Source organism: Lynx rufus, unplaced genomic scaffold (genome assembly GCF_022079265.1).
Source record: "Lynx rufus isolate CCGP_SWC_20201006 ecotype Redwood Valley unplaced genomic scaffold, mLynRuf1.p SCAF_8, whole genome shotgun sequence".
Taxonomy (NCBI): Eukaryota; Metazoa; Chordata; class Mammalia; order Carnivora; family Felidae; genus Lynx; species Lynx rufus.
In genome coordinates this window covers 42,621,542-42,644,120 of record NW_025814896.1, presented here as the reverse complement: position 1 = coordinate 42,644,120, position 22,579 = coordinate 42,621,542, and the positions used below count along the sequence as shown (strand labels likewise).

The following is a 22,579-nucleotide window of genomic DNA, read 5'->3' as shown; positions in this document are numbered from 1 at the left end:
TTCAGTTTTGGAAGGTCAGATGTTTCTAGGAATCTATCCAGTTCTTCTAGGTTGTCCAATTTATTGGCATATATTTTTTTCATAATATTCTCTTATAATCCTTTATATTTCTGTGGTGTCAGTTGTTACTTATTTCATATCTGATTTACTCTGAATCCTCTTTCTCTCTTTGATGAGTATGGCTAAAGGTTTATCAATTTTGTTGATCTTTTCAAGAAATCAGTTCCTGGTTTCATTGATTTGTTCTATTGTTTTTCTGGTTCCTATTTCATTTGTTTCTGCTCTAACCTTTATTATTTTCTTCCTTCCTTTTGGGCTTGTTTGTTCTTTTTTTTAAACTCTGTTACATGTAAGGTTAGGTTGTTTATTTGAGATTTTCCTTGCTTTTTAAAGTAAACCCATATTGCCATAAACTTACCTCTTAGAACAGCTTTTGCTGCCTTCCAAAGATTTTGGACTGTTGTGTTTTTATTTTCATTTGTCTCTATGTGTATTTTTATTTCCTCTTTGATTTCTTGGCTAACCATTCCCTGTTTAGTAGCATGTTATTTAACCTCCACATTTTTATGCTGCTCCAAGACTTTTTTTTGTGGTTGATTTTTCTAGTTTCATAGTGTTGTGTTTGGAAAAGATGTTTGGTATGACTTCAATCTTTTTGAATTGTTGAGAAGCCTCATTTTGTGGCCTAATATGTGATCCATTCAGGACTTTGTTACATGTGCACTTGAAAAGATTGTGTATTCCAATGGAATGATCTGGATGGAATGTTCTGAATATGTTTATTAAATTCATCTGGCCCAATGTATCATTCAAAGTCATTGTTTCCCTGTTGATTTCCTGTTTGGATGCTCTATCCATTGATCTAAGTGAGGTGTTAAAGTATTACTATTGATTACTTTCTTAATGTTTGTTATTAATGGCTTTTTATGTATTTGGGTGCTCCAAATTGGGTACATAAATATTTACAATTATTGTATCTTCTTGTTGGATTGTTCCCTTTATGATTATATAGTGTCCTTCTCTGTCTCTGTTGCAGTTTTTGTTTTGAAGTCTATTTTGTGTGATATAAGTATTGCTTCCCCAGCTTTATTTTCACTTCCATTCACATGATAATACTTCCCCATCCCTTCATTTTCAAATCTGCATGTGTCTTTAGGTCTGAGATGGGTCTTTACAGGCAGCATCTTGCTTTTTTAGCCATTCCATGACCCTATATCTTTTGATTGGAGTGTTTAGTCCATTTACATTCAAAGTAATTATTGATAGGTATATACTTATTGCCATTTTGTCATTTGTTTTATGGTTAAGCCTACCTTTTAAAGATATATTTCAAAAGTATTAATTTCTTAAACTTGAATGGACCTGAAAAAGAAATGGACTCTTTTATAATGAAAATCATTTTTCACTGGTCTCCCAGTATTAGTATGTTGTATAAAATATCCACAAAATAGAATTTGGTAGCAACTGCTAATGCTTATAGCTCCTGTACAACTATAATACTAAAACAGGTTTACAAGTTAAATATAAACATCACAAAAGCAATAATATCTGAAGAAATAACATGAACTAAAGGACTCTGTGAATTCGCCATAGACTACTACCCAGTTTTCCACCGCTCAATCCCATCTGAACTGGTGGGCAAATTTCTTTGCCTTCTGTTTATCTATCGCTGCACAATACACTACTCCAAAAGTTAGTGGCTTGAAGTAACTATTTTATTTGGCTGAAGAGTTCATGGGTCAGAAATCCAGAAGAGACACAGCCTGAATGGTTTGCATTCAAGCAGCAGCAGTTGGAGAGACTGAATCTGAAAGATCCACTTCCAAGATGCCTTCTCCACTTACATATCTGCTGTCTTGGTGCTCCTTGACTTCTCTTTCTTCTCATGGCATATCGGCTTCTCCACCTGGCTTCTCCTAATAGGAAGATGTTTGCCTCAGGGTAACATCTATAGTGGCCAGGCTACAGGAGGCAGGCGTGGAAGTTCCCAGAAAGCTACAGCTAAGGGCTGTACCGACTTGGCACAGCATCAATCCTACCACATTCCAGTGGACAAAAAGTAACAAAATCTGCTCATATTCATGGGGATGGAGAAATAGACTCTGCCTATTGACAGAGGAGGGGCCAGGTCACACTGCAGAAGAGCACCCATGATGAGAGATGCTGGCCCAACCATCTTAGCAAAAATACAATTGCCTCATTTTGGCACAAACGCCCAGTACATCCTTTCTCATTAACCAGAGGCTGCATGATAGTAATCGCTGCCAATATGATTAAAAACACGAATGCCGAGTTCATGGCAAAGTCTGAGTCCCAAGGAATCACCCACAAGAATAAAACATGCTTTTATTCATATTTTTATTATTGTTCTGAATAAAAATGCACTGTGCAAGGGACTTCTGCTATTCCCCATATCCAGTTTGTCTCTCCTACCTGAGCAAATGAGAGCACCACACTTCTCAGCTTCTTCACATTGAGACAGGCATTGTGTCTCTTTCTGGCCAATGCATGGTAAGGAGAAGTGATATGTGCCATGTCCAAGATAAGGCATTAAAAGTGGATTGAGCCTATCATGCTTCCTCTTCCCCTTTCTCTTCCAGTACCTGGGAAGCCATATGTTAGGATGATGGCATCTCAAGATGATGGAAATGTCAACAGCATTGTTATAGAAAGATCATGTTAATTAAAACTTCCACTGACCCAGTCTAGACATGTAGAAGGAGTAAACAGTAAACATTGTATATTAAATCACTGAGATGTCAGAAGAAATCTGTTTTGTTACTGCAACATAATCTAGTATATCTTAAGATTGTTATTATTTATTTATTTAATTATTTATTATTTCATTATTCATTATTTATTCATTTTAAATATTTTATTACTTTTATATTTCTGATAGGAAATGCAAGGACCTTATTATAATATAGTTTGAGGAGCACTGTTTTAAAATTTTAATCCACTAGAATTTTTCCTGGGTAAAGGCAAGCGAAGAGAATAGAGAATTAAGTGGAAGAAAATGCACAAGGAATAGGAGTTACTGTCACATTTTCTGCCCAGCAAAAGCTATAGTGAATCTGTGGAACTAGTATGTACTTTCAAAGATAAAGTCACTCTTTTAGCTTTGAAGTTTTAAACACTTATTTGTCGACATTTGTGCTTTCACTGTGATTCCCTGATAGAGATTAAAATAAGGCAATTTATTTCCAGACATTTAGACTTTCATTGCTATTTAATCATAGAGATGGTAAAACAGAGGTACTTAATGAAGGTTAAGTGACTTGCCCAAGTCGCATGATTAAGCGGTAGAGAAATTCTTTTGAAGACAGATAACATATGTTTTCACTCTTATGTGGATCCTGAGAAACTTAACAGAAGACCATGGGGAAGGGGAAGGAAAAAAAAGAGAGAGGGAAGGAGGAAAAACATAAGACTCTTAAAAACTGAGAAAAAACTGAGGGTTGATGGGGGGTGGGAGGGAGGGAAAGTGGGTGATGGGCACTGAGGAGGGCACCTGTTGGGATGAGCACTGGTGTTGTATGGAAACCAATTTGACAATAAATTTCATATTTAAAAAAAGGCACTTAATTTTATTATAAAAAAAAGAAATTCTTTTGAGTGCTCCTATATATAAGTCAAATGACAGGTTATATTTTAGCCACGGAGAATATGATGTTTAGTTGAATTAGTCTATTTCTGAGATGCCTTGACTTACTCGCTTAAAAGGAATCACTTTATTAAGTTTTAGAAGAATTTTATTTGGTCCGCACTTCAATGCCACCTGGTACTCTCATGATTAGCATTGATGATTACTCATTGATTTTGGTTCTTTGATTGAAACTTTTCATAATTAAACATCAACCAGTTGCAGATGTGTGAACAAGTTATCAAGTGAATTCAAATGATCTCAAAAGACCAGATTGAAAACTGGTTGGTCTAGTGATTTGGGTCATGTGAATAACTGGTTAGATTGCTCCGAGGCAAACAAACTGATTGCTCAGAGAGCAGGTGTACACAAACGAATCAACTAGATTTCAGAGTGATGCAGTCAAGCCATATCAACAGCCTTCAAATAGCCTCCCTGGTGAGACAGTTTTTCATCTGACCTGAATGATATTTTTGGGATTTGGGGTGCTTTATAATTTCCTTTCAATGTGGGGTCAGTGTGAGATACTCCTTAGAGTCTATATTAATAGATTTATATCCTACTGGACAAAAGATTCCGAGCTTTGCCATTTCTCTGTCCTATTTAACATTTTTATTGAGAACTGGTTGAGGATCTTGATGTTGATCAAAGTCGTAGATGACAGAAAGCTGAAAGGAGACTGAATCAGTGTCTAATAAAATCTTGACAGGTCATAATAATGAACTCTAACAAAATGGAAGAAATCAAAGTCAAACCTAAGTCCTTGCTTTAGGACCAATACCCTAATCCTGTAAGGATGGATTGGTTTGTGCATATTTGAGAAGACACTAGACTAATAAAAATTAGTTGTAAGGTCAGTATCAGTCAATAATAAGGTCTGTGACTTCTAAAAAGGCTAATGTGATCCTATGGTGTATTAATAGAAGAATGGCTTTCAAGACACAGGAAGTGAAAGTCCAGTGCTACTCTCACCTCATTATGCCAGAGCTGGATTGTGTTTAGTTCTCAGACAATGTTCAGAGAGGTGTAATCAGGAAGGCACAGGAGATGAGCACAAAATTCCTTTAAAACATCTCAAAAAACTACAAATGTTTACTCTGAAGAAGGTCCAGGGGGCATGGTCACCAACTCCAAATGTTTCAAGAGTTTTCACATGGAGGATGAAATCATTTGGCTCTGGAAGCAAAACCTGGATTGTGGACCAACGCTTTAAGGGGGTAGCTTTGGGACCGCCTTAAGGAAGAATTTTTATGGGGACCACATTGGCAAACAGTGAAGTCAGGGGCTAGTCATGAAAGTGTCTTGCCAAATGCTGGATCATCCCATCTTGGGAGGCAGGGATTACAAAATGGTGTCCCATGGACAAATTTGTTTGGTTGACATATTTTCTTTAGCTTTCTAGTGTGTTAAGAATTTTTGACTTTGTCACTAAAACTTTTTGAAAGAACAAAGATTTTACAGAGCGGTGGATATTTTCTGGTTTTGTTAAAAAATCGAGAAATCTGGTAACCACGGGCCTTCATTTTTGTGAGGCAAAGAATCAGCCACTGCCTTTTGACAGGGTGTGTACTCCGATTCTCCGGTCCCCACCACTCCTTCTTGTGTTCCCCAGCAAGTGGCGGAAGATATTTGCCATTTGTCCTCTTGCTTGAGTTACCGCTTTGCTTACACTCAGTCCACCTCAGTTATAACTTACTTGCCTGCCTGGCCGGCCTCTCCAGCCTTGGGTTTATGACCCTGGCTACACACACTAATTGACTGAGCTGGAGAATAGGACTTATTTAGAAATCAGTGGTTTTCAAACAATTTTTTTTTTTAGTTCACTTACCTTCACTCTCCCACACCCACCATGTCAAATGAAATCTTACACCATATCCCAGTTTATAAAACATGATAGAGAAGTTATTCTCTTTGAAGGTGGATGAATAACCTCTACCTCATCACTTAACGTTTCCGTTGGACAACAAGTGAAGTTTTAGGGCTCCAATGGACTGGTTTGAAAAGGATATGAAATTCTCTTCCAAAAGATGAAATTACTAATGGGGCACGTGGGTGGCTCAGTCAGTTAAGAGTCTGACTTCAGCTCAGGTTATGATCTCAGGGTTCATGAGTTTGAGCCCCACATTCGGCTCTGTGATGACAGCTCAGAGCCTGGAGCCTGCTTCCGATTCTGTGTCTCCCTCTCTCTGCCCCTCCCCCACTCATGATTTCTCTCTCTGTCTCTCAAAAATAAATAATAAGCAAAAAAATTTTAAAAGATGAAAATACTAACATAAATTGTAGTTCTAAATACTTTGGAGTATTGTTTTAAAGAAAAAACAATCCCATTTCTGAGATGAAAATAAGGATATGCAAAGGAAGGAGCACAACCTAGTGGGAATATCTGGGATCTAGTCCTGGTTTTGACATTAACCAGGTGGAAGGACTTCAGGACCCCTGTAGTCTCAGATACTAAGATCTGGAGGGGAATTTTGGAGACTAACTAGTCTACACTCCTCACTGTACAGATAAAGAAACTGAGGACTGTAAGATACAATGGTTGTTCAAGGAAACTTAGCTACTGGTCATCAGAGCTAGTATAAGAGTCCAATAATGACCTCATGTTGCCCCGGTGGAACATGCTCCTTTTCTTCCTAGTAGACAATCATTTGAATCTCTTTCCACACAATGGGTTTGAATCACTTTGCTTTTCTTCAGTTCTCTTGGGAGGGCTTTCTCTTGCCATTTCTCTGAGGTGTCCTTACAAACTAACATCCATTAAAGCAATTCTTTACATGGGGTGGGCTGCTCTCCCTTTTCAAGGGGAACGGAAAATGGAAAATTGTTTTGTCTTACCTGTTTTCTCTTGGGCAATAAGTTCTTTGTTGCTAAATGGGACATACTTGCCGAAGAGAAGATAGAAAACACAACATTTTCAGTACAGATAATGGGAAACCAATTAGATAAACTCCAGCAACCGGCTGTTATTCAGACATGAATCTCTTTGTATAACTGCTGTTTACTCATTTCTAGACCTGGCTTCACTTGTGTCCTCTCCTCAACCCATAAGGGTTTGAAACTACTGGAAATGGTAGGAATTCAATTCCATTCATTTTCAAAATTCCCTTGGCTTGTATTTAAGAGCATGTCTGTTTACAGATGGAGACGTGATCACAAACATGTCAACGTGCATCATAAAGGAAAAATGGCCAAACCAATAAAAAATACCCAAAGAGAGTTTTAAAGAGTGGTGGGATTTTTTTGTTTGTTTTTTGTTTTTGTTTTTATAAAATCTGAGGCATATCCAACTCCAAAGCTAACTGTCTCACAAAATATTATCTCAGGAAAAGTCAGTAGCTGCATAGACATACCTATTTTAACCATTTTTTTATGTCTTCATTGAGGAACACTAGGGGTGCCTGGGTGGCTCAGTCGGTTGAGCGTCCGACTTTGGCTCAGGCCACGATCTCGCCGTCCGTGAGTTCGAGCCCAGCGTTGGGCTCTGTGCTGACAGCTCAGAGCCTGGAGCCTGCTTCGGATTCTGTCTCTCCCCCTCTCTCTGCCCCTCCCCCACTCATGCTCTGTCTCTCTCTGTCAAAAATAAATAAACATTAAAATTTTTTTTTTAAAAAAAGGAACACTAATAGTCTCCTTCAGCTAAGCATTGAATAAAATTCATTTGGGAGCAGTGGTTTAAGGAGTGAGAAATTACCCTCTAGACAGATTTTGAATCTTAACAGGAAATTATTTTAAGAACTCTATCTTTCTGAAATGCATGAAAATGTGATCTGAATTGAATCAACACAGCTTGCATTTTTATTTTTCTTAATTGGAGATTAAGTTTCTTTCCTTTGGGTTTACAGTCAAACTTGATGCTTCTCATGGTTTTTATAGCTCCTAAAAATTAGAAAAGAAGTGCCCAGCTTAGATTCTCCATGTCAAATAGGCTGTTTTCCAGTAATTTCACCCAGGAGCTCCCAGAACCAGGTCTTAGCTCTGAGATATTGTCTAATTGGGCTTGAGTTTTTATTTTTTAAATTTTTTATTAAAAATTTTTTTTATATTTATTTATTTCTGAGACAGAGAGAGACCAGGCTTTGTGAGACAAGAGCGCAAGGCTCAAACTCACAAACTGTGAGATCATGACCTGGGCTGAAGTCGGTCACTCAACCGACTGAGCCACCCAGGCACCCCGGGCTTGAGTTTTTAAAAGCTTGATTCTTATCCATTCTGAGTCAAATGTGATTCTCTTCTTCAAAGTATACCACCTAGCCCAGACACAGCACTGTCCATGACATAAGACTTAGAACTACCCGATGATCCAGCAATTGTACTATTAGCTATTTACCCAAAGGATACAAAAATGCAGATTCAAAGGGGTACATGTACCCTGATGTCTATGGCAGCATTGTCAACAATAGCCAAACTATGGAAAGAGCCCAAATGTCCATTGACTAATAAATGGATAAAGAAGATGTGGTGTATATATATATACATATATATATGTATGTGTATATATATATATATATGTATGTATGTGTATATATATATATATATATATATATATATAGGGTTGATTACCTACCCACTCCCCATCAACCTGTTCTCTCTACATTTTGCCCACCGACATAAATGCCGACTCTATACCATCCCCATTTCTATCTTTGCCTTCTTCCTTTCTCTCCCATTCCTTATCTAATCCATATATATATATGATGGAATATCATTCAGCCATCAAAAGGAATGAAACCTTGCCATTTGCAATGACGTGTATAGACTAGAGTGCATTATGCTAAGCAAACTATCAATCAGAGAAAGACAAATATGATGATTTCACTCACATGTGGAATTTAAGAAACAAAACCGATGAATACATGGGAGGGGAGAACAAAAGAAAATGAAAAAAGAGAGAGGGAAACAAACCACAAGAGACTCTTAAAGACAGATGCACCTGGGTGGCTCAGTTGGCTAAGCGTCTGACTCTTGATTTTCACTCAGATCATGATCTCACGGTTTGTGAGTCTGAGCCCCATGTCAGGCTCTGCACTGACAATGTGGAGGCTGCTTGGGATTCTCTCTCTCTCCCTCTCTCTCTGTCCCTTCCCTGCTTGCACACTCTCTCTCCTTCTCTCTCTTTCAAAAAAAAAAAAAAGAGGGAGAGACTTTTAAAGACAGAACAAACGGAGGGGTGATGGAGAGAGGTGGGTTGAGGATGGGCTAGATGGGTGATGGGTATTAAGGAGGGCACTTGATATGATGAGCATATGTATGTAAGTGATGAATCACTGAATTCTACTCCTGAAACCAATATTGCACCGTATGTTAACTAAATAGAATTTAAATAAAAATTAGAAAAGAAAAAGAAAAACAAAACTCATGCTCCCATTTTTATTTCATAAGCTTCTAATTCATAACTATGAATTACAATACCTCTCGAGAAAAAAATAGATTATAGGAAAAAGCTGAAGAAACTTATTGATACCTCTAAGGGGTTTTAATAAGAAATACATACAAGGACAGTCAAGTTATTCTGGTAAAATTCAACTGAGCTCAGAAACACATTGACTAGATTGGTTTTGGCTTGACCTGCCGATCCCCTTCCTACATCATTTGTCACTCCTCTGTCTCGTTTGCAGGTCTGAAGTTATCTCCCAGATTTCTAAATGTTTGAGTGCCCTAGGACTCTGTCCCATATGGCTTGTTTGTCCAATTTACACTCATGTTTTAGATAATCTCAACTGGTCTCATGGCATTGAATGCTGTCAATATGTGGGTGACTCCCAATTTATGTCTCCAACTCCCACCTCTAGCCTAGATCTTTAAATCATTTGCTTATTTTACTTGTCCACTTGGATACTCAGTGCAAGTTTCAAAAGTTAACATGCTTCAAACTAAACTCTTGATTCCCTACCCACTCCCCATCAACCTGCTTCTCTCTGCATTTTGCCCACCGACATAAATGCCGACTCCATACCGTCCCCATTTCCACCTTTGCCTTCTCCCTTTCTCTTCCATTCCTTATCTAATCCATCAACAAAAGAATCAGCAAATTGAAAGACTCTACCTTCACAATATGTCCCCCAATCTGACTTGTTTCTTACCACCTCCACTAACTTCTACCCTGGCTTAAGCCACCGGCCTTTCTCTTCTAGAATGCTGCAATCACCTAACACTGATCTCCCTGGTTTCCAGCTGTGCCCCCCATCCCCATGCCCAGCCACAGTCTATTATTATTCACTTTGAGGCAGAGAAATCACATTTCATTCAGAATCAACGAGAAGTCCTTACCTGACCGTGGTCTTGTTCCCTTGCTCCTCTCTGACTTCATTTCTTTCCCCCTTCTCCTCGGCTCACATCTTCCCAGCCTTACTGGAATTCTTGTTAGTTTTTAAAACACATCAAGTGTACCCTAGACACCTGGCTTTTATCCTTGGTGGTTCCTCTGCTGGGAAGGCCCTTTCTGCAGATAGCCAGAGGATACCTTTCTTAACCTCCTTCAGGTCTATGTGTAAATGTCACCTGACTAGAGTAGACAACCCTGGATGCTTTTTATAAAATGGAAACACCCCCTCCCCTGGCCCTCTCTTCCTCCCACTTTTGCTCTATTCATTTTCATAATATGTTTGCCAACAGTCATATACCTACTTTAGTATCTGGTTTTCGTCTTTTTCATCCCCGGTAGTATATAAGCTTCATGGGAGAAGAACTTTGTCTATTTTGTTCCCTGTTGTGCCCTGGTACCTGGAACAGTGCTCGGCATGTAGCTGAACTCAATAAATATTTGAGGAATGAATAAATAGTTTGCTAGCAAGCAACCAGATAATGTAATTACATTGTGAATTCAATAAGCATACATAAAATGCTCATTTTTAGAGGAAACAAGAAAAACATTTTAGGTATTTAAAGACATTTCCTTTTGCATCTTGAGAAAGGTTGGGGAAGGAATCAGGTAAGGCAGGTTGGGAGAAATTTGCTCTACACACATTGAAGATTTTGCCTAGAAGTCCTAAAAGCTTGCCAGCTCACCGTTTGAGAGTCTTTATCTTGTGAGTTATAAAGTTGATACGGAACCACTTTCTTCTCTTTGTGTTGTTTTTCTCTGCACTGGGGCTCATTAGAATTCTCTCAAAGAAAGTTAAAACTCCCCAGAGATCTCTGGGCTTGCTAGAATGGTGTCTCCCAGAGTGCTCCTCCTTCCTTTTAGTAAGCCTGGCAGCGTGAACCGTAGTAATCATTTAAAAATATGCTCACAACATCTAGGAAAAACCAGGCCTACTCATTAGCAGCTTTCTCTCTGCCTTTCTGAATTCATGGTAAATAATTCTCCCCTGTTCCCCACGAATACTTAATTATAGCACGAGCAGCAGCTCTTTGAGGCAGGAAGCTAGGCATATCTGCGATGCCCAGAGGAGATACTGAACTGTTGTTCCCTGCTGCATAATAAAGCCAGCAGATTAGGGCAGATTAGCTTTTCGCACAGGCTGGAGCATTTCTGAAGACTCCTTCCTGCATTGTCTCCCAACACACTTTTTCTCTGGATGCTGTCACGTCACTTTCCAAATATATGCCCCATGGAAGGTTTACACCTGCCGAGCCCAAATCTTAAGTGCAAATCAGAGTGCAAAGGTAAGTCAGAGTGCAATCCACATGCGTTTCTTGGCTTCATTGACCATTCCAAGCATGGTCAAGGTTGTGTGCTTCCAGATTCCTTTTCCTCTGAGTTAAATGCAATCCCCGGAGGAGGGCAGTGAGGGGAAGCTGGGCTGTCTAGAAGGAGCTATTGACCCTAGAAGGCATGCCAACTCTTCCAGGAAGGTCAAGGCTCAAGGCAGAATTTTGACACCCATGGTCTCCTGCCCCTAGTGTTACTCATGGTTGTATTGCGTCTTGTGGTAAAAGGGACTTTGCAGAGGAAATTAAGGTTACTTGTGTGCTGACCTTAAGAGAGAGAGATCATGCTGGGTTATCTGGATGGATCCAATGGTGTCACATGAGCCCTGAAGTGGAAGAGGAAGCAGAGGGGTGTGAAGCACAGGAAGGATCTGAGTGTATTATTGGTTTCAAGATGGAGAGAGCCACATGAGACAACGCTGTTTTCAATCTCATGCCCAGCTAGCGTTCTTAACAACATCTTTTACACATGCAACTCTCCATCTCAGAGCACATTTCCAGGAAATTCAAGCTAAGACACCATCTTTGTTTACATTCGGAGAGGAATCCAAGTAGGATTCTGAAGTGGGTGTGGTAAAAACTACACATGGTCAACATTGACTATGAAAATTTATTAGGAAAGTTAGATAGTGATGTACCACGTCTCAGTGCCTCACAGGTCATTCCCATCCACAAGGAACCTGGTCCTAACACAATCTTTGTGCAAAGGAGCCAGGAAAATTAATTTATGAACTACAAGTCCAGGACAGCAGCACTGCACAGTGGTGAAGATTTCTTACAAACTGTGGGACGAGCCTCCCTAAGGTCCTATTGCCACACCTGTAAACTGGGAATCTGACAGTATGTAATTCACAGGCGACGTTTGAGGGTTAGGGCTAATGAGATGATGCATGCTAAGTCCTCAGCACAGCATTGGGTTTGTGCGATTTGTGACAGTAGCTGTGGATTTCAAGCCTATACTCTCTGGGCCCTCCTCTGAGTTCACCTGCGACTGCTCACGGCTTCTCTGCTATCTCTCTACTCTAGGGCTTTCTCCCGCATCCTGAGACTCAGCCTGTGCACAAGGCAGCCCAAAGCGATAGGGATTTAACATTCGGGATCAACTCAAACATGAGACAGAGCCTGTAGATTAATCATTCCTCAATCAGCGTCACTCCTTGTGGGACAAGTCTAAAGCACATTCTACGCACCACTCTCAGAGAGAACTCGGTGGGACTGAGCCTCTGGTGCCTACGATGAAAACCTGCTAAAATATCCACCCTCTATATGCTTTCCTCACTTCCTTTTTTAATTTCAGTCTTTCCCTCGTGTTTCCTAGGACCAACCACACAAATAAATGACCCTCTTCTGAGTTCTTGTCCCCGGGTTTGCTTTTTGCAGGAACCCAAATAAAACGGCAGCATCTAACACTCACTGTTCTTAAACTGTTATTAAATTAAAGTGAGAGGAAACCCTGGAGCCCTCCTCTCTGTTCTTTTCTGACTCAGTGATCTGGTTCCTGCAGAAATGTCATGAGCACGATCATTGAAGGACTGCGTCCTTGCTTTCTCCTCACTAACGCGCAGAGGGTCACTAGCTGGCTGGCTGGGCATGGAGAGGTCTGAGCCAAAATTCCTTCCTAATGGATTTCATTGTACGTGCATTCGCTTGCATTTATAGCTTTTTTTTTTTTTTTTTGTAAAACAGCTTTTCTCTTGAAGCCTGAGACACAAAGCACATTCTGGAAGTGTGTGTTTGCTGCTTATGGATTCCTGAGGAGAAGAAATAAGGTGGAGAGAGGCAGGGAGGAAAAACCAGAAGAAGGGAGGAAGAAATGATATTTGCTTAACTTTGCTATGCTCTCCTTTCAGGTATTTGCCCTTTTAGGGTTGGCAACATGGTTTCCTTTTTTATGATAGAAAATTGAACTATTTACAGTAGGAAATGTCCAGTTCACTGAAGGGACCACTTGGTTCCGTGATTTTGAGAGACTGTTAGGAGGTTGGGGGTGGGGATGGGGGTAGTTGTTGCATTGGGTGTGGGGATGGGTCTTCTCCATTTTCCACCAGTCAAAAATTTTTTATTTTTTACAATTTTCCTGTGCTTCTGTTTCTCATTGTCTACCTTCTTCTTCGCAATGTAGCTTCAACATTACTTTATTTCAGTTCTATATCTTTTTACTTTATTTCTGTTTAGAGTAGATGTGCCAGAGACACCCATGAACATTTATTAGCCCATGAACAAATATTAGCCCATAACCATTTATTATTAGGTAGGAAGGAGTCTTTCTTAGGAATTCTGGCTAATCTGTACTTTAACCCCAAGACATAAAGAGATTTCATTCTACTTCCAGACCCCACCAATGGTTAACACTCTGTTTGGTTTGTGGTCTACTGGACTGTCACAATTATACATCGTGGACGCGCCTTTCCCTATGAGAATCCTAATTCCAAATATGTTGTTCCCTTGTCCAACCAGGACACCTAAACCTGGATTGCACAAGATGGTCACCATTTCTGGGGACCTGAGTTGTTTTAAAAAACTCATGTGTGACTTCGTACCTCCATTTCAGGTTGGTCTAACTCATGCTACAAGAAAATGAGAAAATGGAGTAAAGGCAGCCATGGGTGGCTTCTGGAGTAGAAGTTCTACAAATACTATTATATTTGCTATACAGTAAACTTACCCTGCTTATTTTTTAAAATAAGTAACATATAATTAAGTCTCTCTGCTTCCTCCCCCCGCCCCCGCCCCTCAGTGAAGCATTTGGAAGATAGATTGGAGAAGTCCTATACATTTCTTAGAGCAGCATCTCAAAACCTCAAACCTCACCATGTTAGAGTTAACAAGTATGAAGATAAAAAACAATCGATTCTTTGGGTATAAATTCACTTTAAAAGGCACTCAAACTATCTAATTTCTATTTTTACTGTCCCTCAGGCTGAGAGGCTCTCATGCATTCACTGTGATGGTAAGGACAGGACACCCCAAAGTCTACTAGTTATCCACTGGCTAAAGGTTTGATCAAAATGAAAAACCAAACCAAACCAAAACAAAAAACAAAACAAAACAAAACAAAACCCAAAAGACAAAAAAACAATAAACAACCAAAAAGTGCAAGAAGACATTTTTTTCCATAAAATTTTCCATTTGAAGGTAGATCTTTCACAAGATAGTGATGCTTTTCCTTTTCTTCTCCCAACTTTTAATCTAAGAAATCAATTAGTTATTTAATACTATAAATCAGGCACAATACATACAAGTGGCACATGATTATTATAAAAAGTTACTATGACTGATGTGTATGACTGTGTTTGAAAAGGGTTGTATGCTAAGAGCTTAGCAATTGTGACAAAATTTTATGTTACTTGTGGAGGAAAAGGTAAACGAGTTGGTTTGCTTGCTTTGAACTGCTGAAGTTCCAGTACTCTTTTCAGAAAGATGTCACAATCTAAAGATTGTGAATAAATTGCTGTATAATTGCTCTGATCATCTCACGGGCTTCTTCAGGTCATGGTTTCCATGTCATCCATGCTTAATCTTTCTGATCTAAGTCTATGTACAGCTTTTCTAGGTGTTCGCCAGTCATGGCTAAATTACTGAACCTGAGTTAGATCTAAAAGCATTATTATGTCGTGTCAGAAAAGGACCCAGAGCAATTACAAGCCTTTCTCAGCTTCTGTCCACCACCTGAGTTTGAAGCATGCTAATAAATCCATTTTTTAAAACAATATCAATTAGTGTATTATTAAATCCCACAGACAAAGAAAGTCTGGCCTGCTCATTATTCAGAATTTTACCAACAAATCACACCAGTCTTGTCCAGTTAATTTTAAAGAATGAGAAAACTTCTTTTTTGTTCTGATGGTATGGTTCTATGAAGTTATTGTAGAATTATCCAGTGAACGTAACTTTTGTGGGTTTTTGCAGCACCCTCAAAACTCCATGAATATGCTCAGAGTAGACCCTTAAAGAACAAAACTAGGTCACTATTGGATCACGTGTCAGCCATCTACGGTCATTAGACAGGGGGATGTGTTCTGATGAAGAAGAAGCTAGAGAAGTAAAAGTTCTATAGATAGAATGCAAGGGAGACATCATCCATTCTTTGAGAATGGGAACTGAGATGAGTTTTCAGCAAACTGATAGGAGTTTCTGACTTGCGAAATGATTTTAAAATGATTTCAAGTGATCACTATGTGATCTAGTAAAATTGCTCTGAGAAGGGAATAAGTGTTTGTAATTCTCAAATGAAATTAACTTTTCTCAACAAATGACGTTCAGATTATTTGTTGTTAAATTATTTGGCCTCCATATGGCTAATGTGTGTTGCTCATTGAACGATGGGAACCTTCATGTTTTTTAATGTATTTCATTTCAATGCTATGTCAGATATGCAAACAGGGTTCAACGTAACTGTGAAACAAATATTATCTTAAACAAATCTATTCTCTGCAGCTTTTAAGCCACTTGCAGAGCTGTGGGGAGTTGGTATGTAGACTGCGGACTGCAGTCAGATTTGGTTTCAAGACTCGTTGACGTTGCTCTTAGCTGAAGTTTAACAAATCCCACAGACATTTTGGGCAGGGGATATTTGTTCTTAACCTTGATGCTCAGAAGTCATTTCTAGTTTTATTATTTCAGCCAGCATTGGGTTTAATGACTCCCTCTTTAAATTATTTTAGCTACCCAAACTTTCCAAACATATTGCCCTCATGTGGGCGGTTGTACCGGGACTGTGAATATGATCAGCAACCCAGTGTATTGGACTTTTGAAATTAAAAACTGGCTCTTGGGACACATGGGTGGCTCAGTCAGTTAAGCCTCCAACTCTTGATTTCATCTCAAGTCATGATCTCATGGTTTGTGAGTTCGAGCCCCACATTGAGCTCTATGCTGACAAGTGTGGTGACTGCTTGGGATTCTCTCTCCCTCTCTCTCCACCCTTCCCTTACACACTCTCTCTTTTTCAATAAATAAATAAATAAATAAATAAATAAATAACTGGTTCTTCATGGGGTTCTCAGTGACAGGGCCTGGAAGTCATAAAATGGTAACTTGTTTCTTTTACCTACAATTAAGAATATACTGAAAGGAGGAGCTAAAGAGAAGGCTATGCTGTTTCCTAGAGGGTGCACATTTTAGAATAAGGACAAAAATACAAGATGAGAAGAACGTTTTCATGGATTAAAACCCTGAGGAAAAATTATTAATCATCCATTCATTTGGCAGTTATTTATTGAACATCTTCTATGTATTCAGAACTGTGCTGTGCAAAGATATCCAGAAATAAGCAAGACACATTTAGCAGAAAGAGATGGAAAGGCAAGAGAACACCTTTAAAACAATCTGCATCAGAATCTATTTTCTTAGCTGTTGTCCTGACACTTAGTGAATGAATATGAACATATTGAAAGCAGAACTTTATTGGCCTGGACAAAAAGCACATATGATCCTTTCCCAGTCTTTCTGTTGTTTTTCTTAAACACAAAAAGTATTTGCTAGATGAGGGTCAACCATCCTTGAAACTTTTGTTCTGAAGCCAGAACAAAACCAAAGTCAAGTCTGATCCTCTACCTTTTCCCTTATTTCTTGAGCTGATAGCACATCTTGGTAGTTTCTATGACTAAAAACTACCTAGTAGATTCAGCCCTGAAAGCCTGTAGCTACTCAAACCCTCCTGCTCTTATAGGCCTGGTTGCTTGGGTTTTGCATCATCCTTCCCCAGCTGCAGGACAGTGAGTGAGAAAAGCCGGGAAGAAATGTGGAGACAGGAGGAAGAAGGAAACTGGGGCTGCAAGCATGAGTCTAGGAGATAACACATTTCAGAGAATGATAAAACAACTTGCCCTTAAGATGTTGGCTCCTAAAATGTAACTTAAAACATGTACCCAAGAGATAAAAGCCTGGACCAGTAATCCTTTCTGGCTATCTGGTCCTTTCCTTTTTCTTCCTCTCCTTCTATTTATTTTTCTTTTTGCAGCCTGTGTGAATGTGCTTGGAACCCAAAACTTGAGGTATCCTAATTCTTGACATATTTGCCCTTTTGTTTAAGATCTGTAAACCCACAGGGCAGAGTCCTTATAGTGCTACTCTTGCACTGATCATAGTCAATGCTTTTTGTTTAAGAATAGCACCCCCTCCGATGAGGATGAGGAGAAAAAGGAAATCTCATGCATTGTTGGTGGGAATGCAAACTGGTGCAGCCACTGCAGAAAACGATATGGAGGTTCCTCAAAAAATTAAAAATAGAACTACCCTACAATCCAAGAATTCCACTACTGAGTATTTGTCCAAAGAGTATGAAAGAAAACATTAAAAAGACATATGCATACCTATGTTTATTGTGGCATTATTTACGATAGTGAAATGCTGGAGGCAGTCCAAATGTCCATTGATAGATGAATGGATAAAGAAGATGTGGTATATATATGCAATGGAATACTACTCAGCCATAAAAATAATGAATTATTGTCATTTGCAACAACATGGATGGACCTAGAGAGTATCATGTTAAGTGAAATAAGCCAGTCAAAGAAAGGTAAGGATCATAAGATTTCACTCAAATATGGAATTTAATGAACAAATGAATAAAGAAAAAAAAAAGACAAACCAACCCCCCTCCCCCTCCCCAGACTCTTAACTATAGAGAACAAACTGGTGTTTACCAGTGGGAGGTCGGGGAGTTGGGGATTGGTGAAATAGGTGATGGGGATTAAGAGTACCCTTATTGTGAGAAGCACTGAGTAAGGTATGGAATTGCTGAATCACTATATTGTACACTTGAAACTAATGTAACACTGTATGTTCATTATACTGGAATAAGAAAAAAAGAATAGTCACCCCCATATTTTGCAATCAGCTGATGCCCAAATTAGATAACCACAAGAACATCATGCAGGAAAGACTCAGGGCTTGATCTAATATTTTGAAATGAGGCAGTCATCACTAGTAGTTTTTTCCCCCCCAAATTATGAGATTTTATGCTTTTTTTCATTTCCTAGAATGACTTTATTATTGACAACAGTCTTAACATTTACCCTTGATGAGAGGACAGAGAAGAGGTACAGGAGATGTATGATTGTTAGTGTCCCTGCTATCTTCTAATGATCATGGGCAGGGCAGATGGTTGTCCCACCACGTAGAGGCAGATGGCTACCAGGATCCTTCTAGTAGGCAGTGATGGGGGAATAGCTGCCCCTTTTGGTTACAACAGACAATATTTTGAAGATAAAGACAAATGATTAGAATCACTAGTGCATGATCTCCTTCCTTACTACCTAGCCCATTTTATTTTCTTCTCTTTTGAAAATATCACTCTAAACTTCAAGAATAAACATTTCAAAGATTACTTCAAGTAAGTATAAGAATATCTTAACCTAATGGGCCCAAGGAGTCTCTCTGACCCAAACAATGGCTTCTTAGTTTCACTGTTCCTCAGTTCTCTTTCCCAAGCCTCTCTTTCCTTCTGTCCCAGTTTCTTTTTTTTTTTTTTCTCCCTGGATGGTTTTGAGGAAACATCTTTAATTGTGGAAGAGGAGAACTCAATGGGACTTTGAAGCAAATATATAAATAAAAGGAAAACAATGGGCCATAAAGGGTAAGATCATGGGACAGCGATGAAGTGTAGGGAAAACCAATGTCACAGTGCACCAGAATGGTCTTTGTCTACTGGTATCCACTCTGGACCCATAGGTGAGACATACAGGATTTCTGTCCTGTATAATACCTCTTCCCAAGGTATTCCCCAAGCTCTGAGTTGGTACAGCCAGGGCCAATGCAGTTATGACACAGAAAATAGAGCTTTCCCTTAGATAACGATGCCAGGTTCTACAACAGACCCTTTGAGAATGCCTGGCATGGGCTGGCAGCAGGCAGCTTGGGTCTTACTGTGAAAGCAGATAAAGTGGCTTCTCAGAGCAGAATTTCCACTCCAGGGAATGGGGGATCCCCTGGGTTGAGGAGTTGAAAGAAAATTGCCTATGGCCTGTCAGTAGGTGGTCTGCTGGGGGCGTCTGTTTCATCTGCATTCCTAATTAAAGCCCAAATTAAACCCAGCCAAATGTTCACATGAAAAGCCCCACCAGAATGAGTTTCCAGATTCCATCAACTCCAAAGGAATCTCATGTGTAAATCTCTAACTCAACTGTCTGGCCCACTTTATATCCACTTTCCCCCCAAGAGTTCTGGAGAAGAGGTTGTGCAGCCATCAATGTGCAGAGAGCAACTTGCTTGGATTATTAATTTCCCTTAATTAACAAGGAAATAACTTATCTTATTAGTAATTAATAAGATGATATTTTCTCTTACTCAATTGAATGAGTCTGTGAGTATAGGAGGATGGCAGAAGGGATTTGATGGAAGATTCAGGAATGACCAAAGTTCCTATTCTGGAAATGGAGCTGTTTCGTGGCTAAAATATTAAGTTTGACTGTGGGGAAGTTGAATTTAAGCTTCCAGGGGGAGTAGGAAATGAGATCTGGATTCCAAGATCAAGGTAAAGATTCCAAATTAAAAATGGGGGTCATGAGCACCATTAAGGCATGGTGGTAAATTAGGTGGGTGTGAGAAAATATGGAGAGAAAGGCTGCAACTTTGCATGGATACTGAGAAGCCCATTGCCTACCATGAGCCAGGCACTTGCCGACCCGCTCATTTCTCCACGTCCAGGATGGGGCACAGCAACCTCCTCAGAACATGTGGACTCACCAGAAGAAAGCTTCCATAAAACAACTCATTAAACAGCTTGGTTTTTTCCCATCCATCACAGGCCAAAACATGCTCCCGGGGAACCAGAAGTCCAAACACAATAATGCAGGAGAAGATAGCCAGTAAAGGGGTGGTGTCCCTGTTTATTCCCCACCGTATCCACAGCCTATAAAATATTTATTTATCATGCACAAGGTAGAGGAGTAGAGAGTCCCCAGTACCACTCTGCCAAAGATCCATTTTGCCTATCATAATACTTGAGTGTCTTTACTTCAAAATTCCCCACCCACCCATCCCTTTATACATTCCCTCAGTGGGCTCAGATGTGGCAGCAGAGGTTGTAAGGCAGGTGTCCAGGGAAACTCACCCTGGGGTCTCTCTCCAGCTGCTGCTTGTGATGTAGGCTGCGTCTTCTCTTGGCCTTTGCAAGGCCATTGTGGTAAAAGTGGTACAGGCCGTCAGTGAAGGGGAGCTGTAGAGAGTCAAACAGACATAGGACATAGTTAGCTTCTGGGGGTGGCCCCAGGACATGGAAACCAAAGCTGGGGCTGCATGCAAGGGTTCCATGAGATGAAGTATATGTGAGAAAACTGCTGGAAACTTCCTTCCTATCAGACTTGGACATCTATTTCCCTATCTGTACTCCTTTCGTTTTCTCTATATACTGCCCATTCACCCCTCCTCCTCAAATACCTTCTACTCTTTCCTCTATTTCTTTAGTTTCTACCCATTCTTTGATCTCCTCCTCCATAGAGTCTTCCCTTTATATTTATACTCACACCAAGTTCTCCATTCTCTTCCCTTGAACTAGTATTTATACTCCATGTCTGGTTTCTCCAGAATTGTGTTGTGATGTACTCCTGTCTTCACAGCTGCATTATCTGTACTGTACCTTAGACTTTCTCTGTGACTCCTTGATGCCTTTCATCATATTGAGCACAGTGCAACCATGTAAATATAGTAAGCACCTATTAGATGGTGGACGGGATTTCCTTCTATCTCCCTAACTTACGGATCCTTGGGATTAGGTATGAGTGTCAGAACTAGTTGCAGAAAACCACAATAATGAGAGCTTGTCTGCTCATCAGGGCCTGTAAGAATCAGAGAACATAAGACTCTCTTGCCCTATGACCAAACTGCATTTGGGGACTTATGATGTACAGAGATGTATTAGTACAACAACAATAGCACAATACTTTTGAAATTAAGTTGGTATTAATTTGTTTAAGTTCTTTATTGTAATCTCCAGGGCATCCACCAAGAAAATAACTAAACAATATATAGTATAATAAACAACAAGGTAATTAAAAAGGTACACTAAAGGGGTGTCTTTGTGGCTTAGTCAGTTGATATCTGACTTCAGCTCAGTCATGATCTCATGGTTCATGGGTTCAAGCCCCACATCGGGCTCTGTGCTGACAGCTCAGAACCCAGAGCCTGCTTCAGATTTTGTCTCTCTCTCTCTCTCTCTGTCTGCCTCTTCCCAACTCATTCTATGTCTCTCTCAAAAAATGAATAAGTGTTTAAAAAAATTTAAAAAAGTGTACTAAAAATATTTAACACAAAAAGGACTTTATGAAAGAATACAAGAAAAAAGTTTATAAGACATATAGAAAGCACATGGTAAAATAGCAAGTGTAAACATCTTTTAAATATTACATTAAATGTAACTGGATTGAAAACTCTAATCAAAAGACAGAGTTACAGAATGAATAAAAAAACATTATTCAACTATATGCTATCTAGAAGAGATACGCTTTACATTTGGGGGGTATGATAAGGGAGCGTAAGGCAAGCTGAAGGCAAAGCACAAGCTAACAATAACCCTACTCCCCAAGAGTGGGATATGTGTGACATTCTTCAGGCACTCCTGGCAGCCCAAGAGCAAAGGAAAGAAAAAAAAAATGGTTAACTGATAGTGATCATAGTCATGCAGGACATGAGTCTCCACCAGTTTACAAATGTCTTAGTAATTTACAAGAAAAACGCAATATTATCAATAGCCTAATCTCCAGAAACCTATAGACTCAGTTTCCTGGAGCCCCAACATTATCCTCCCCTCTGGAGTGCCGTGGGGAACAAAGGCAAGAAGGAAATGGTAGGTAAAATTAAATTTCTTTATAATCCGTAGCCCACTGACAAATACTTGAGGAAAATGTAGAGTATAACATTTCTCCAGGAACTCCCTATTGTCTTAATGTTAATGCCTTACTAGAGGAAAACAACTTAGCTTGACAATAGCCAAGCCTCTGGTATCTTATGAGTTCTCGTTAGTATATGAAATTCCTTTTGGAGGCCTCCCTTTTACCTTTACCTCCCTCAACTCCATAGTATATAATCAGTCACTCTTTACACCCCCAGTGCAGCTCTTCCTGCCCATGAGTCCTGTCCCTATGCTTTAATAAATCAACTTTTTGCACCAAAAAAAAATACACTTTAAATTCAAATGCACAAATGGGTTGAAAGTCAAGGGATGTGAAAAGATATACTGTACAAACAACCAGAAGAAAGGACTGACAATACTAGATATAATTGATTTTAACAAAAATTGTTACTACAGACAAGGAATGACATTTTATGGTGATAAAAGGGTTAATA

The 22,579-nt window shown here is 39.5% G+C and overlaps 1 protein-coding gene across 2 annotated transcripts in view; it reads right to left on the bottom strand.

Annotated features, from left to right (window-relative positions):
• The window catches only part of PCSK2 (proprotein convertase subtilisin/kexin type 2), a 270,526-nt gene that overhangs the window by 212,363 nt on the left and 35,584 nt on the right, over positions 1 to 22,579 (bottom strand). The window contains exon 2 of one of the 2 annotated variants that reach the window (XM_047069500.1): positions 20,349 to 20,453. The exons of the other annotated variant lie outside the window; for it this stretch is intronic. Coding sequence (XP_046925456.1) covers positions 20,349 to 20,453 — 105 coding nt within the window. The remainder of the gene's footprint in view (positions 1 to 20,348; positions 20,454 to 22,579) is intronic. 2 annotated transcript variants of the gene reach the window in all.